The sequence below is a fragment of the Montipora foliosa genome, chromosome 12 (assembly GCF_036669935.1).
Source record: "Montipora foliosa isolate CH-2021 chromosome 12, ASM3666993v2, whole genome shotgun sequence".
Taxonomy (NCBI): Eukaryota; Metazoa; Cnidaria; class Anthozoa; order Scleractinia; family Acroporidae; genus Montipora; species Montipora foliosa.
This window is the reverse complement of record NC_090880.1, coordinates 29,877,749-29,895,248: the sequence shown is the minus strand read 5'-3', so window position 1 is coordinate 29,895,248 and position 17,500 is coordinate 29,877,749. Positions and strand designations below refer to the sequence as shown.

At 41.1% G+C, this 17,500-nt stretch overlaps 2 protein-coding genes across 2 annotated transcripts in view; both read right to left on the bottom strand.

Annotated features, from left to right (window-relative positions):
• LOC137978483 (uncharacterized) overlaps positions 1–4,214 on the bottom strand; it is a 5,780-nt gene extending 1,566 nt beyond the window's left edge. The window contains exons 1-2 of the mRNA XM_068825432.1: positions 3,705–4,214; positions 1–1,892 (exon numbers count right to left, since the gene is read on the bottom strand). The exon at positions 1–1,892 is cut by the window's left edge and continues 1,566 nt beyond it. Coding sequence (XP_068681533.1) covers positions 1–1,892; positions 3,705–3,942 — 2,130 coding nt within the window. The 5' untranslated portion in view covers positions 3,943–4,214. The remainder of the gene's footprint in view (positions 1,893–3,704) is intronic.
• Positions 4,215–6,894: 2,680 nt separating this feature from the next.
• LOC137979399 (neurexin-3-like) lies at positions 6,895–13,403 on the bottom strand. Its single transcript, XM_068826652.1, has 2 exons — positions 11,975–13,403; positions 6,895–8,924 (listed from the first exon to the last, which is right to left on the bottom strand). Exons 1-2 carry the CDS (start codon positions 12,708–12,710, stop codon positions 7,537–7,539), a joined length of 2,124 nt encoding a protein of 707 aa, XP_068682753.1. The 5' UTR covers positions 12,711–13,403; the 3' UTR covers positions 6,895–7,536.
• Between the last annotated feature and the right edge of the window lie 4,097 nt (positions 13,404–17,500).

Genomic DNA, 17,500 nt, shown 5'->3' with positions numbered 1-17,500 from the left:
GACTTTGCCCGAAATGGACAGCAAAGAAGTGAAAATACAACTGAATAAAAATAAGTTCGGGAAATCTCTTTTCTCCAAAGCTGGTAGGACGATAGCGACAGCCGACAATGCAATGATGAAGAAAATAATTTTGATTAAAGTGTCGAAGTTTGTTAAATCTCTGTAACTCGACACATTGAAAAACAGTTTCTTTCCCGCCCATGAAAATGTTATCAAGAAGTATGCCACAAGACAAACGATCAACAAAATTTTCATCGCCAAACCCAAGCTGTGGCTATCTGAATAGTATAGAGAGCCAAAGTAATTGAAAACGTACAAAGGAACAATGAAGAAAAGGAAAAAGTTATTGGATTCAACCGGCTGCAGTGTTTTGCCATGTATGGCGCATTCCTTATAACTCGTCCCATTGTAGAGCGAGAGCACAATTAATCCCGCGATAACGAACATAAATGCGGTATCAAATTGGAATGTTAACTTCGTTGGGCAAAAATGGTACAACATGGAAAAACAGCCTTCGAATATGAATGCCCAGGCAAAAGCGTACCCAATGGAGAAAGTGTATTTTCGTTTATGCGCTTCGGCGTGCAATAGTACGGCTTCATTGCCGTTCGGTTGGAAATGTGGCACAGACATGTTGGCTAAATGAGCGTCGATGCAAGGGCATTTAATGCAATGATTTGGGAGTTCATCTTCACCTTCGGGTAATCGAGATCTTGATCTTCTGTTGCCAGCAAGTCTGTGGCACCACGCCAACAATTCGGCTTCCATAACCCACACAGACCATGCCAGAATTAGCCCGTGGATCATGTACGCAAGGTTGCTTATCATGAGGTTGAACGGAATGTTGTAGCCACTGACTCTGTAACAAAAATCGTTGTAATAACACCTGTCTCGATCACCGTCAGAGATCATCAGCTTCCAGTCCTCAAAGACAAACTGGAACGCGCCAACCAACAGAACGAAGCCGACGATGCATGTTGTATAGGAAAACGTCTTTGGCCCTCGCGTAAACCAGTGTCCTATCAAAACCATTTTCATAGCTTCATAGAGCTCCTTCCACGTTATAGGCTTCCTTTGTTGAACTCCACGTACCAGCGGCTGTAATTCATCCGGTCTGCCAGCTTCACTCCCTCGCCAACAACATGAAAAAAAGCTTTTTAGATTATCTTTGAAACGTGAAGAGGCAGACGACGCCGTAAGGGAACTTAAGCTGTCTGAATCGATGGGGTTATTTCCTTGTAGCATTATATACGGGTCCCTAAAGCACAACAAGGCCCACAGAAAAACCAGAATTCCACCAAAGAACGATAAGAAGGTCAGAAAACAGAGTGGTTTTGCGTAATCATAATCAAAGGAACTCTCTAGTGTTAACTTCACGGTCTTTGAAAGAGCTGGACTACTAGGATTTTTTAATGCCACACCAATATATCGGAAGCCCGTGGTTGTTAGGGCTGGCCTTGATGCCTTTGACAGAGTTATCCTTCCCTTTTTATTAAATGTAAGCCGAAGGGAAGACCCCGTGTAGTCCAGATATTTCGTGGTTGCCGCTTGTTCGCAGACATTTGACACTTTTAAGTAGGCTAAAGAAGTTGAGCTCGACAACACGGTAATGTCAAGTTGCCTCTTGGACACACTACTAGTTTGATTAAATTTAAATAGTGTAGGTGTTTCCGTGGCATTGAAAGTCACTGGTGCATTAAGTGTAATCGCAGTTATGTTGTCAGATATTTCAGCGCTGTAACGCAGATTCGTTGTTCCCGTAAACAGCATAAAATACTTTCGCCCAGAAGTTTGAGGGCACAAGGTTATTGCAGTTCCTGGTCCATTGGCAGATATATCCAGATGACCTATGGAGGCATCGTGCGAATCAAATATGGAGATATGAAGAGAACCTGGAAAAAAGCAATAAAGGAGCAAAATCAATGATTATTTGAAGAAGACTTTAGGGTAGAAAGACCAGCACTTTTATTCGTGCATTGTCTCGGAACATTACATCTAGCCCCCATTCTTGATTAATGAAACATGTGACTCCTAAAGTAAACCAGAAAAAAAATTTGTTGGCCCAACGTACACTCATGTCTAAGAGATGTCCAGAAAAAGAGAATAATAAGATTATGTTCTGTATGGTAAGAAGTACTGTGCTGTTACTCTTCTTCTCAACTTCTATTTCATTTGTCTCCACATAGAAACCCTAACTTATAAACAACCCTAGCCCCATCGCTGTGTTGTTGTAAATAGGTACTTGGCATTTAGGACTTCAGAATCAGTGTTGTCGTGTTAAATTCCCTGATAAGTCATGTCAGGGGCTCTTGACTAGGGGCGAACAACAGCCATATATTCACGTCACAGCGTTTTCACATGCAAACCAATTTATTTTTAGTTTGAACTTGTCGTGAATGATACTCTCACAGGAGCCCGATGACCAATCACAAGAAGCTAACTTGACTTCATAGCGACTTCCAACCGGAACTGCCTCTGTTTTTTTTTTTTTGTTTTTTTGGCGGAAAACCGAAGGTAGTATAAAAATAGATCGGTCTGTAAAAATACCTTGACAGTATAGGAGTTATTCGCTCCTAGTCATGGGCATAGGTTACGTTGTAAACGGTTTTTATGTTACAACTGGGAAACATGCGACGAGCAAACGCGACGGAGATAACAGTGTTTGAAAGAGAATACGGTCAGGCTGTCAAATTCCTAAAGCAACAGTACAATAGTACAGTACAATAGTACAACAGTACAATAGTACGCCGTTCGAAACCAAGTCATGCTACTGCCGTGCTAAGTAGTCGTACCGAATGGAGGGTGTAAACTCCAGGTTGCTGGTTCGAGCTGCAGGTCACCGTTTCACCAAAGCTGAAACAACCCAACACTTTACTAATGCTAACATTAGGCCTAAAAAAACAATGTTAGTCTAAGGGACGTATTGTGCGCTCTCGTTTTGTGCGAGGCTTACACACGTAGGGGAGAATGGTGATTGAGCAAAGATTTGCTAAATCGCCATTCTCCCCTCGGCTCGCTTGCGTGACCCAATTGGGTGGTTCGACTAACTCAGAAGGTACTGCGAGCAGTCTATCTCTTCCCCAGAGTCCGCTTTTTTTTTAGTCAGCACCAAGAACACGGACTCTGGCCACTTCTAATTTAATTTGTGTCCGTGGTCTTGGTGCTGACCAAAAGAAAAGTGGTCTCTGGGGACGAGATTGAGCATGATACCGACCAATTTATTAAAGTGGGCTTCGAGCAATTCTACCCTGTAGGGCGCTATCGTTTTTACCAAAACTATTCTAATTTTTTTTAATCTTTGCTAACCTGCTAAGATGGCCTAGTAAAAAATGACAACGACAACTAATGTAAACATAAAAAAAATAAAGTTTTACGTGCAATATGCATGTTCAACGTAATCGACCGTGACCTGTAACGCACACTCTTGAGAGTGAAAGCGGAAGTTTTACGTTGTTTTCAATTTGATCACGATTTTGCAATTTTCCAACTTTTGTCTTTACCGATTTGTGTATATTGCAATATGATCGTGAGACATTTTGTAACTATTACTATGATAAACATACGTAACATACTCTACTCCAGAGATCGTTCGTGAACTCTGTGTATATTCCCTGAACAGATCGACGTTTTTCGAAATTTTTTCGCAATACAATTGTAGCGCTAAATGTTGTTACAGTAAATCGTAATTTTCAATGCTCTCTTACCGTTTGGTTGTCCAAAAGCTCTGACTTTGAGTCGAAGAAAACTGTAGCTCTTGTCTGTTGTAACGGTGCAGAAATGAGAATGACCTCTGGAGGATGGAAGCTGCTGAGTAAAGGAGTGTGTTGGTACGGCTTGTAGTGATTCGTGCGACGAACCTTGAAAATTGCAATGATAAACTAGGCCTGAAGTTAACGGAGCGTAGATAAAAAGTATCCATCGTATTAAGCCAAAGCAGTGCATGCTCCCCGGGAAATCTCAGAATCTTGACTGAAGTGAAGTAACGATTTTCTTTTCTCTTTTATATGCCAGCAAAGCATGTGACACTCCGCTTAAAAATCCCCCTTACGTCATACTTCTGTATTTGATTTAAAACGTCAACTCAAAAAAAGGATAAACTGAAAAAATGCAAAGAAATATTAATTGCGTCTCTTGTTGTTGATCCTCTCATCGCCTGATCTGTCGAAATCAGCTCAAAAATCATATTTTAAAATGCATTACTGTAGTTTGTTTTTAGTAGGAGCGTTAGGTTAATGTCACGCAATTTTGGATTAAATGACAGCTTGGACACCTTTGGTGCGTCATATGACTCCAATCGCCTTTTTTTTTTCGTATCCAATCCGCCTTCGTTATTCTGCCGAAAGGACTGGATCGAACGAGAAAGCGTTACCCAGTGCCAGAATAGATGAGCGACGTTTCCCGTCAAACAACAACACAATGCGGAGACAAAGATGGCAGACAACCCCGCTGGGATCCTGGAACCCTTAGCCTATACCAGAGCTAGTTTCAGCTGGATTTCGCTACCCTGTACTAGAGCAAACTCCCCGAATCGCTCCTATCCTAGAGTAGCTGTTTTCCAGAAAATGAGGTAACTAGCACAGTCTATATGATCTAAAGCAAAGCCAAAACAAAACCTTATACCACAATCACTTCTTTATTAAAAAAGGATTTATTTATACTTGTCCAGCAATGCCAAGCACGTACGTACGCATTATCAAGACAATAAATTGTTTAATTTTAACCAGTATTAATACCACCGATTTCCGTCTGAATCCCGATTTTTGACAGTTAATAATAGCTAGTAGCGTTTTATGATAGTCATCTATCAACGCTGTTGAAATTTAAACTTGCCGATTTCATTTTTTTATATTTTTGAGTAGCAATTCCTGGTTTCCTTAGTCTTGACCAGGAGCTCATCTTAATGAGCTACTCGGGAGGTGGTCCGAGCACGGGTAAAAAAGGTCACCGGACCATTATTTTGGATTTCCAGTACAATGTAAACAGTCATCCGAGCCGTGCCTCCATTTTTCACCAAACATTTGTCACGTTGCGCATGGGTAGAACAAGGTAAAATGGCGGCCGTCAGTGGAACTGGTCAGAGAGGAAAGACTTGGAAAGAAAGCGGAGGGTTCACAACGATAGCCACTGCTATCAGCAACATCATTAATTTCTTGCGCTTTCCTTTTGGCATCTGACGTTTCTTTATTAAGCTCCTGAATTCATCCCGTTCACCCCGGTGCAATCTTGAGAGGACAAGCATGGCACTGACGATCGCCATGTTGGAAATTGTTCAGATGAAATCATTTTGCACATGAAAGCAATTGTTGTCAAGCGCTCAGAAATTTTGACTTAAGTTACCCGTGCCAAATCACCTTGTTAAACAGAAAAGAGTACGGATAAAAAGCGGTTAAAAACAAATGTAAACGCCTTTGGCCCGTGCTAATTTTTAGCCGATCCGTGCTACTTCGCTTGCCGACCCGTGCTGAATTTCTCTAGTATAAGTGGAGCTTAAGAGGGTGAGGGTTCAGTATCGTAACCCGATACGGAAGTGTCTTTCCTTACGCTTGCTTCACAGGCAGCCCAAGCTTAGTGTAAGGGGAAATCCATGGCCGAAAATAGAGTGGTTTTCAATTGAGTGTCGAAAGTAATTAGATAATTACTTTGGTTTATGATTACTTCACTCAGTGATTGGTTCAAAGTTCTCGCGCCACTTTTTCAACCAATCAGAACTGAAACCAAAACCAATCGTGCAAGCGTGCACATTTTCCCGCGCTTTGTGTCGGCTACGTGTAATTACTTCAAGTTTTGATTGGTTTACTGGATTGTCTCCGTCCTTTTTGATTGGCCAAAGTAATTACTTTGGTTTTGGTTTTACGACACTCATTTGAAAACCGCTCTATAATTAAATCCTCAGTCAGGTAATAGACAAGTCGGGAAAATCAGTTAATAGTCCATTGTGTCTTGCGTAACTGTGCATGCGCAGACCAAATAATGAAAATCGAAACCGGTAGCGTCAGTAGCCACTAAGCTAACAGACAGCAAGTCACCCAAGCCAAAAATCAACGGAGAAAGAACATTCCAATGCACACCTGGTTGACGATTTGTGGGTTTGTAGCACTGATATACACTTGTTCGAGAGTTCTTTTTCTTAAGAATGAAGTAAACCACTCTTTATGTAATTTTTTTAAATTTTGGGAACAAGGCGTGGGTTTGTCGGTACCTCTGGACGCGTTGCCAGAGAGTCAAACCATGACGATGCACTCAGATTTCGCTTATATCAGAGGTTGCTTTCATACAGAGAGGGAGAGATGTGTCGGCCTTTTGACCATATGCAACAGATTCCTTTCTTACCGGTCTGGCCCGGGTTGCTCGAAGCACGGTTAGCGCTAACCAGCATTAAATACCATGGAAACCTATAGCTTTTGACACCTTCTAACCAACGGTTAGCGCTAACCAGGCTTCGAGCAACCGGTCCCTGGTAGGTTGTTTCCTTCTAATCCGCCAGCTCGCAAGTCGTTAAGCCATAGATATTTGACATTAGCAGTCACTTAATCTCCTATATGGACCGCACGGGTGCTTATTTGTATGAAAGACGCAACATTTGAAGATGCGTATTTGCCGAACTACAAGTTCTTTTTAAATTGTTGAAAATGGTGTCCTTTAGACAACTTTTTTCACGATAATATTTAGATGAGAAATGAAGATTAAGATATGATACTGTCACGGTGGATTCCATGTCGGAAGTCGTGCTCCACGTACAAAGTAAAGGGGCGTTCAAATTTTTGTAGAGCTCAGTCTTGGTACTTTTTTTCAGTTGCATGTTAACTTCACGGTCATCCAAGTCTAACCTTTGCACTTGGTTCATCGAGATAATTGTTCAACCTTTGCCAGAACCAAAAATTCCAAGCACTCATGTCATAAGAAAGTCGAATTTCATTATAATTGTTAAACTATTAACTCAAACCACTTTTGAAGAATTGAAATATATTAAGTGTTCTTGCATTTACAGCTGTTACAAATCGAAACGCTAAAAGGCGTGAAGTCATTCATCCACTAATTAATTTTTTTCTAATTTTGGTCGTTTGAAGTCATTGTTTTGTCTAATTGCAACCAATTTAAAGGGGAGAAATATTATGAATGACAAGACTTGTTGGTCGTCAATACTGGTAACGCCATTGTAACCAGCTTACGTCACCAATCTTGTTAGAATCTTCCTTTGAAATCTACTGTAATCAGAAACACTCCACGGGTACATTACGATTTTTACCATAATTCAGCATGCCATGACTGAAATGGATTGCCAGCGGTCCCGTCACGCTTCCGTCACATATGCGTGACTGCAGAAAACGGCCGGACCACTGACTCCGACGGGACAACTCTCAGTCTGCGACTAGTGAGAGATGTATTTAATACGATGTACAATAAGGAAAATACGAGCCTCTCTGTGACGAAGCTCTTTGTCGAGGATGTGTTTGAAGCAATAGCTTTTTTAACTTCAACACTAGCTTTCACGTATACACTATATATATATATCTACATAGTTCACAATTGATGTCCCTACACATCCGTTACTTCCGATTGCAAGCATTTTTCTTTGCTTCCTTTGTCTTTGTAAGATCCGTTCCAATATGGATCATTTTTATGTTTATAGAGCCACCAAATAGCAAAGACACTAAATGCCACAAGAAGAAATGCGACCACGATAATTCCCGCTATAAGCCTCCACTTTTTTGTGCTGTTTGTTTTAAACTGTGCCCATTCATGAGCGGCATTGTTGGAGTTGTTCCCTAGCATCACTGTAGGTGTTGGTGACGCACTTCCAGCGGAACTGCCCTCAACAGCAGAACTCTGTCCGGAATCATTGTCGTCGTTGCAACCATCTTCGTCATCCTCGATGCAATTTTCTCGAGAGATGTCGGGCTCTCCGACGAGTTCGACTTCGTTTTCGACTTCCGTTTCCGACTTCGTCGGTGGAGGTTTCCAAGGCTTCTTTACACTCTTGTTGGTTATATGTTTCGTCTCCTTGATGTTGTTCTCTTTGTAATTAACGGACGAAGTCTCTGTGTCTCCTGATGACTCGGGAGTTTCACCCGATGAATATCCGTCTCCCGAACCAGAGTCATCGAGATTACAATCATCTTCGTCATCAACGCAAGGCCTCAGAGAATTTGTCAAGATACCACGTGCATCTATTGTGGGGGTTCGGTTAAAATTTATTTTATTCTCTTCAGAGTTTGTCCTTGGTGAGGTAGTTAATAAAGTTGGAAGAGGCCCCTTCTCCGAGTTTGTTCCCGATGTAATTAATCGTTCTGTCCTTGTTTGTGCAGTGGTAACAACTAAAACAGTGGATTTGAACGCTGCTGTAGTTGATTCTAGGTTCCTTGTGCTTTTACATCTTGGTATTGGGCGACCTTTTGTTCGAAATGCACCATCTTTATCCACGACTCCTTGAACAACATCCACGCCATTAATAAAAAGCTCTTGAAGACATCCGTCAAAGCTTCTCCCCGAAGAACGACTCTTTGAGGAAAGAGCATGACTTGGTACCATTCCGCCAATGTAAACATCTCCTTCACCTTGTCTCAAATTGAATGAAATATACCTCCCTGGGAAAATTCCGTTCACGCGAAGAACACCGTCGAGGGTTAAGTCGACTCGGAGCCGGTTCCTTATAACATCAACAGAGTGCCATTCGCCGTCGTCGCACCTTTGTTCACGAACATGTAAATAAAGTTCTCCTGATCCAAGATTCCAGCGAACCAATAGAGAACCTTGATACAACTCTATCACCAAATAGTCACGCCCGAGACCGGTTTCCAATATCGAGCTATCCGGATTTGCTGTCTTGAATCGCAAAATAATCCGATCCTGTTGGGACGAGATGACTTTGTTGGAACGGTTATAAGTTACGTAATCTGATAAACTCAGGCCAAGAACAGGAAGGGCTGTGAATGAAAGGGTAGAATATTAACTGTACATTGCGGATAATACAGGTAGTAAAGCTCACTAAATAATATACAGGGAAATATACAGGGAACTGTTTCCCCATTCTGATTGGCTAAGAGCAGAAAAGTGGTAATTCAGTGCAAAAATATTACACCAAACATTCTGCGGGTTGGTCAATGATCGAAGAAAGTCACACGCGGACAGCCAATCCAATGTGAGCCCTGAATGGTGCAATGCTTACGTGACACGCGTGCGTTACTTCTGTCACTCATCTCAAAAAGTGTACGGTAAATATTTATACGTAATCACACGAGGTTTGTCGTGCGATTCGGAATGAATAAGCACCTACGGACTCGTGCGATTTCGTTCAGTGTTATGTGCTCACGTTGTCGGCAAAACAACACTTTGAAGTTTCAACAAACTGTACTATTTCGAATGATTGAATCTATGAAACGCTAATCATGGCTCAGCAGAATGCAGTCATTATGATATAGGTTACCATGGCAACAAAAGAGCCATCGAAAGACAACCTCGTTCTCAGGCCTTCCTCTTTGCTTTGGGAAAGATCTTGGGAACGAGGTATTTTGCCTTCAAATGCTTGTAGCTCAAAAACGAACTCATCGATGACCCCCATTTTTTATAGACCGAATCGGCTAACTCAATGTTGTACCCAATTCAAATCTCCCGGAGTTAAGATTCTTTGTCTATTGTATTTGCATTATAATGTAGCATTCACATTTAAATGATATGGAAATACCTAGAACAAAACGATTTAATCCCAAAGGATTTGAATTGGGTACAACATTGAGCTGGAAAAAGTTCAACATGGTTCCCAGGATCTCTCTTCTCTGCCTCTCAACGACAATGGAGGCATAGAAGAGAGACCCTGGGAACGAGGTTGGAAAGTGTTTAACAGGCTGAGATAAAACTCTATGCCGCAAAAATTTAAAAAAATTCTCTGATTCATGGCCACCCGCTAAATAGACCATATTCGTATTCTCAGCATTGGACTGGAACTAGCTTGCAATGGAGGCTAATGCGGGGAAATCTTTTCAAATGCAAATACTTTTTATTATCATTCGATGTATTTTGTCCATCCTTTTCATTGGCCGAGAGCCCACCACGTGATCTGCAAATAACTGCCTACAAATAAGTGTTTTACTGCAAATAATATTCTGCTCATGCGCAATTGAAATCACGCTCTTGTCAGAAAATGGCAGATCGGTTCCCCGAGCTGTCAGAGAATGATTCGACATCTTTAGTTGATCGAAAGAACAGTGAGACTACTAAAAAAGGAACAAAAGTTGCACTCAACGTTTTACGAGAGTATCTCAAGGAAAGAAAGGTAGACGAAGAGTCACTCGTGTCATCGACGCGAAGGACAAGTTGGCGAATGCACATATATATATGTACTGAAGAGAGTTTATGCTGAAGCCAGAAAAAAGAATGGCGAGCTTTACACCAAAGCTTCATTTGTCGGGATACGCTTTGAAAACTGTGAAATTCTTCAGCTTTGTTGATGTTTAGTGTTATTGAACGTTTGACTGTAAGTACAATTTGAAGTCTTCAAATATAATTATGCTCAGAAGGAAACCAATTGATTGATGCCATTACTTGACTCTGCAAGGCAGCGCGCGCTTACGGCTTCTCGGAAACAAAAACAAAAAACAAACTCGGTGATCGAATTATAAAGCAATTATTGACCTCGGTTATCGCAAAATATCGTGATTTATCAGTGTCTCGCAGATCAATTATTTGCCTCAGCCTCAGGCTTCGGCAAATAATTGATCTGCTCGCCACTGACAAATCACGATATTTTGCTCAACCTCGTCCAATAATTGTTAAATATATTTCCCCGCATTAGCCTCCATTACAAGCTACTTCCAGTCCAAAACTGAGAATACGAATATGGTCTATATTGCAAAACAAGTTGACCCAGACTCCTAGACACGTACTCGTTCCAACATGTCGGAAGAAACCTCTGCAGTACTCGCAATTTGTTGATTTTTCTGTGCTGAAATATAACACTGATGTCAATCCGCTTTAAATAGAAACCCACGAGCTGAGAAAGCGTAACACTTTGGAAACAAAACGAGTATCACTTTTCTCATGGAAAGTCCTTGATAGAGACAGTTTTTAGAGCGAAAAATCAACTGGAATTATATGACATTCTGCCCATAAGCATACCTGTTAGCTTTTAAAGACGAAGGCAACAGCAGTGCAACAAAACAGGGATAAGTTTCTATCGAAACTGTGGAGCTGCGTCAGTGGGCAATGAAACACGATAATCTGGTTTCATCAAATTAAACGTCGAGATGGTAAAGGCAAATTGACCTCCGCAATGGCCACCAAAGTTCAACAATCGTTCCGCACGTGAAATTCAGTAAATTCGATAGCCGTCCTGTGCAAAACGACACCGTAAATCACTGCATTATAGATTTTGCTGCCAACGTTAGCACGCAACAGTAAATTTTTGTCGTTCTTTAATTAGCTGTGCTTCAACTGGGGTCACTTCGAATCATGTGTTGAACGAGATGAAATGTTATTTCACAAAAAATACACAGCCACACAGAAAAATACTGCTTACCAGTCGTAGAACTACTTGCAACCACGTGCTGCACAAATAGTACAACATCAAACGATAAAATAAGTACTTCTCGTGTGCTTTTATGTTATTAGTCAATATAATTAGTCTTGCATTCCAACGCTAAACATATCACCTTCAAGAGTTGGCTAAACTTAAGAATATTCGGTCACTAACAAGCCAAAAAGGCTCGCACTCACACGAGATTGACATGAATTAAACTGAACATCCCTTGATTACAAATCTCTTGTTTCACTAACAGAATTGAAAATCGGATGGGAAAACTAAAAGGTAGAACTAAACATGACGACATTGCTAGCTACTCCAGCGTTCGAAAAGTAGAGACGATGCGTCATGCCAATACTTCGGATGGAGAGAATCGAGAGAGAGCCCTTGTTGAACGCTTCTAACAGTTACCAAAAAAAACACTCTGACTTAACGAGAGTTAAATACTACTAAACATACCTTCTGAGCAAGTTTTCCCGCGGAATCCAGTGGCAGTACAATCGCATTCACTTGTGCCAAATCTGTTTAAACAATTCCCGTTATTCTGGCATTTATTATCAATTTCGCACATATTTGTGCACCCTGGAGCGATTGCATTCTGTTCTTCCCAAATCGCTTTTTCTCGTTTTCCCTGTTGTGCAGAGTATTCGAACATCTCGATATCTTCTATGCAACCTATAAATCGATTCAAAAGTAAGACCGACGGTTGCGTAACTCTACTTGCTTCAAGCTTTGGAGGAATTCCGCCAAAGTACATAGAGCTCGTAATGCTTAATCTTCTACTCTTGCGGCTATTGACTGTTGACTTAGATCGTCCGTCTAACGATATTGTTGTTTCGCCTTTCATTCTCTCTAGAAGCACTCGATGCCATTGCAAGTCGTTCAGATTATCACCGATTTCCACCGCCATCGCCCCGAACTTAGAGCCATGACTGCACGTCAACCGGAGTCTTCCACCAAAAAGCTCAACGCGAAGGAAATTTGACTTCGCTTTGTCATCCATGTACATGAGTAGCGCTTCCGACATGAAGGTCTTAAAACGAAATCCAAGACCTCGGCTTTCGGACACGTTCCAGTTTTTGAGTTGGATGAAGGAACTTGATTCATTGGTAAATGTCATCGCATCGCTGAGACGGTGAAACGCCAAAGAAAAGAAAAGAAAAAGCAGGCAAAGAAGATTTAAACGCGCTCCCATACTGCTAATCGTTTACGTTCGTGAGAAATGTATTGATGAGATATTTGATAACCCTTGCTTCCTCTTGTCTGGTTTACCTCCCTGTGAGGGCGAACTGAAGCTTATCTTGACGTCAACTTGGGCGTATTAGTTAGTCATCTTTAGTATGATGGTCCCGGAAAACCAATGACATACCAATCCCCATTGCTTTGATCTCTCGAACGAATTGAACTTTCAGAAAAGTCTTATCTGTCGAAATATCAGATGATAGATTATAGAATGTATAACGGGCTTACGGCCAACTGCCAAAAGATCCTCTGAAGCAACAACAATAGAAATTAGATCAGACCATATCATATCAGCTAAAACGTAACGCGATGAACGACCTCCGTCCTCTCTCGTTTGCCGTCACCGCAGGTGAAATAACGGCGACTTCTTATATTTCTTTCATTGCTAGTCTTCCCTCAGTCACCCGTCAAGAATCTTCGCATTTGTCGTAAACTGTTGCGAACGCGAACGACAGTTAGGGTCAGTTAGCTGCTTGCTTCTGGATCTTGGCAAGGACTTCGAGTAACGGCAGGGGGTATACTTACTGCAGGCAATCAGTGAAAACTGGAAAAGAAATAAGACGAGCGATCGCACTAAACGTTCTGGTTGAATAAGCTCATATCATTCCATAGTTTATAAATAGTCTGATTTAGCAATATTTTTAATGACATCATCGCGGACTGCGAGAATAATTTGGCCGCTCGTCTCTGTCACGCCTGAAATAAACCACACGCTTACTAGCTAGTTAATCTGTAAGGGATGAAAAAAATAAGGGTTCGGCCACGGGAGGGGAGGGGGGGAAACTCCCTGATATGGGCTACAAAGGTATGTGCGGCCCCAAAGTAGGGTTTTTCAGCCGTTTTGGTCATAAATAGGGTATCGATTTTGGCCAATTTTCCGCCATTTTGGTCATAAATAGGGTAAACTAAATATTTTAAGCAAGAGCCGATACAACGTAGATTTGATTTTAGTGATGTACTATATTTCGGCTGGCCAAACCAGCCTTCTTCAGGTACAATGAGAGTTTACATTGAATTGCTTCTATGTACATATATATATATAGTAAATAGATGTTGACGTAATACTGGAAAAATGTGATAAAATATGGCAGTTACAAAATTCAAAATCTTTGTAACTGCCATATTTTATCACATTTTTTCCAGTATTACGTCAACATCTATTTACTATATGTACATAGAAGCAATTCAATGTAAATTCTCATTGTACCTGAAGAAGGCTGGTTTGGCCAGCCGAAATATAGTACATCACTAAAATCAAATCTACGTTGTATCGGCTCTTGCTTAAAATATTTAGTTTCTCAACTTGAAATAACGTCGATCAGATCAAGCCACTGATCCAAAGTACACCGACAGGAAAATTGTCCACGGTTGCTTGCTTCGAAACTCTGGAACATAAATAGGGTATCGATTTTTGTACTCTAGTCTTGAATTCGTTTTTTCTTTATAAGCTACTTCTTTATCATGTAACCTACCTAATAAAAGCAGATAAACATTGGCTTTAACATTGGTCTGAACTAGGGAAATAATTATTAGGCAGGTCTGCACCAGGGTATTGATTTAAGGGTCAGGTCATAAGTTGGGTATCAACCCCCCCCCCCCCCCGGTTTTTTTCTCAGTCCCGACCGACGACTACCTTTGGCCCTCGAGGATAGAATTAAACTTGATGGCCGAAGTTTAGAATGGGTAAAGTGCGAAGCACTGAACTTACCAGTCTTCAACGGGAAATCAGCCATAAGTTTGGACAACAAATCATGTTCAAACAACTCGTTAAAGGAATCGATGAGCTTGGTAAGCAAAGAGATGGTAAGCAAACAGTGGAAGACTTTCTGAACATTTCTATGAGTAAATTATGAGTCGATATCATTTTGGTTAGCAGGCGATCGATAAGGGAATAGTGTTTTTACCAACGAGAAAGACCGCAAGATTACAATGATTCGATTTTTTAATGTTTAAAAAACGTAAGCTACATATAAATATCAATATTTTTAGGAACATGTGCTATCGACACTTATAATCAAGAACACACTCCACAATGAGCTACAATTACTTCTTCTGCACTATACACTATTGCACCTCCTCTTGAAAATGAGTAGGAATAAGACCAAGTCTCAGATCGGCACAGCCAAGAACATTCCTTCACGTTTTGAAGGAATTCATTTTAATTTTAAAAAATCACGCAGGACGATTGTCTCGGAGTCTCTCAGTGTCTTTTTTTCGGAAATAGTTCTGTTCGAAAGTAATCCAAGGGAATTATCTAGAAAATCGTTAATAAAGAGTACGGTCATTTAAACACTTACACAAATATCGCCGACAGCGTTCGTAGTCTCTTTTGCCCAGGAATCTAAGCTATCGGCTTTGAATATTTGCCAGCGAAAGCATAAACTCGGACACTTAAAAACTACTACTATACCACAAACGAAATAATTGTACAATTCGTGAATAAAATGTACTGCAATCAAGAGAATCTACTAAAGACAAAATCGTCCAATTTTCTTGTCCCACGTCTTATCAAAACATGCCTCTTTTCCACGCCAAGCCGTCAATTGACTTTTCAAATAAAAGAACTGTTCATCAGACCACATCTCACTCACAACCTGGACCCGAGTATCCCAGAGTGGATTGAGCTGGCAGTCCTCTTGACCAGCGGCTTCACCGTCCTTTTTCATTGTCACTTGTCCATGTATGGTCACCTTGCCCGTGGTTGGCTCGTTTTCTTTGATAGTGAACGTTTCGGTGTTCGTTTCGTCGTAGACTGTGTTTGTATCCTTGAGCACAACACATCCGTTGTCTAAAACAACAGAGAGCTTGTAGTCATTACTGAGCTGGCACATCTCTAAATTCCTGTAAAAATAAAATAATCAGTCATTGGCAAAAGCTCAACGAGATTATTTACGTCACTAAAGGAAATAATCGTGTTGAACGAGCGGCACTCTTCTTTGAAGATCGTCTTCAAAGCAATACCATATAATTGGATGAATATTTGACGCGAAATGTCATTGAGACCCCATCCACACGTAGCCTGCATGACAGGCGCTTTACGCTTCGCGCTCGTGTCGCGCTCCGCGCGAAATATCGCGTTCGCCTCGCTTGGCTCATAAAGCGCCTGTCATGCAGGCTATCCACACGTATGCGGATATTTTCGAAAATGGGGACTTTTTCTTCCGTTTCTGCTTCTCGTGCACACAAATACGGCGCTTTCGGTCACCGACAACGAAGATTTTTGAAAACGCTCTAGATTTTTTAAAACGGAGGATCATCATGTTCTCGCGGACGAGTGAAAACGGAGGTTTTCGAAAACGATAACATCAGAGAGCACATGCGCGCGCACGCTCCATAGTTGGAGGTTAGTGTTTTCGAATCGTTTTCGCGTATTCGTGTGGACGGAAAAAATACGATTAAAAAACGCTACGTGTCGACGCAGATTTTTTCATATGCAGAGAAAGATGAAAGAGAGATACGTGTGGCCGCGGTGTAAAAAAGCTTTTTCAGTCCTTTGTTTTATGTTGAACCCGACGTGAAACATGTTCGTACTTGGTTAGAAGTTCTTGTAATTGGGTAATTTGCGTGAAAATTCGAAAACTGAGATGGCGACATTCAAGTGAATTCTCGGTCACTTTGGGGTCCCCAAAACAAGAAAAGGGAGCCATGTTGGTGTTCGAAACAAGTCCTTCGGGAATTGAGGTCAATTCTCGACAACGTTTCCTTTCGTTTCGGTGAAAACCAAGCATACAGAGCATATGGAGCCGGTAAGAGAATATCGGAAATTTGAGAACTCAATCGCTTCATAAGCCGATGAACATTCAAAAAGGAAAAAAAAAACAGAATTAAGCCCAGACAAAAATAGACTTAACACTTAATCGCAAATAAGATTTGTAAGCCTACAGTTCTCGTTGACATTTTAATCGGATATAGCTGCATTAGTATGGCGGTTGGACGTCCCTATCAGAAGTATGTTTTGTTGTAGGGAGAGAAAGGCGTTGTTCAGGTATTTTGGTGAAACTCATGCCTGTAACGTAGAATTGCGAAAATGTACACCTTATGGGTCAGTTTATGTCAGAGTGGAACGTGCTGTCATGGGAAAGGCAGAAGAAAATAACCTTCGACAGCATGAACCCAACTTGTCATATGGCACAATGATTCGCTTTCTTATATCATATTTTTTTGCGACAATGTTGTAAATGGGCTCCATATGACCTTGTCAATCATAAAAAAATGGTCGTGTTACACAAAACAGATGCCAGAAATGGGAAGAGCGTGATGAAATTAGTGAGAATGTCAATTTTGAGGCCACTGACGTTTATTAAGTGCGTGATTTTAGAGCAGTTTGAAAGTTTGAAAATTTAAGAGAATTGTCTGCTGGATGGCAAAGCTTGTTTGCCATTAAATCTCATTAAACTTTTCAAGCATTAAAATCGCTGTAAAATCTCTCACATAAACGTCAGTGGTCTTTAAATTGACATCCGCGTACATCTTCTAGCATCCACTTTGTACTACGACCATTTCATTTTCATTTTATCTTTCCAAAGAAACTAGTTCACTAGGCACTTGGGCCTGATTCTCCAACTGGCCTCTCAACGCTAACAACTCATAGACAGGGCATTGGGTCATTTGACCTCCCTACAATAGCACAGAGGAGGGTTGTAGAATTATTGCTTTCTATCCCAACCCATAAAGCCACCGGAGATGATGGCATTAGTGCCAAATTGCTCAGAATCGCTGCATCTGCAATATCACCATCGCTGT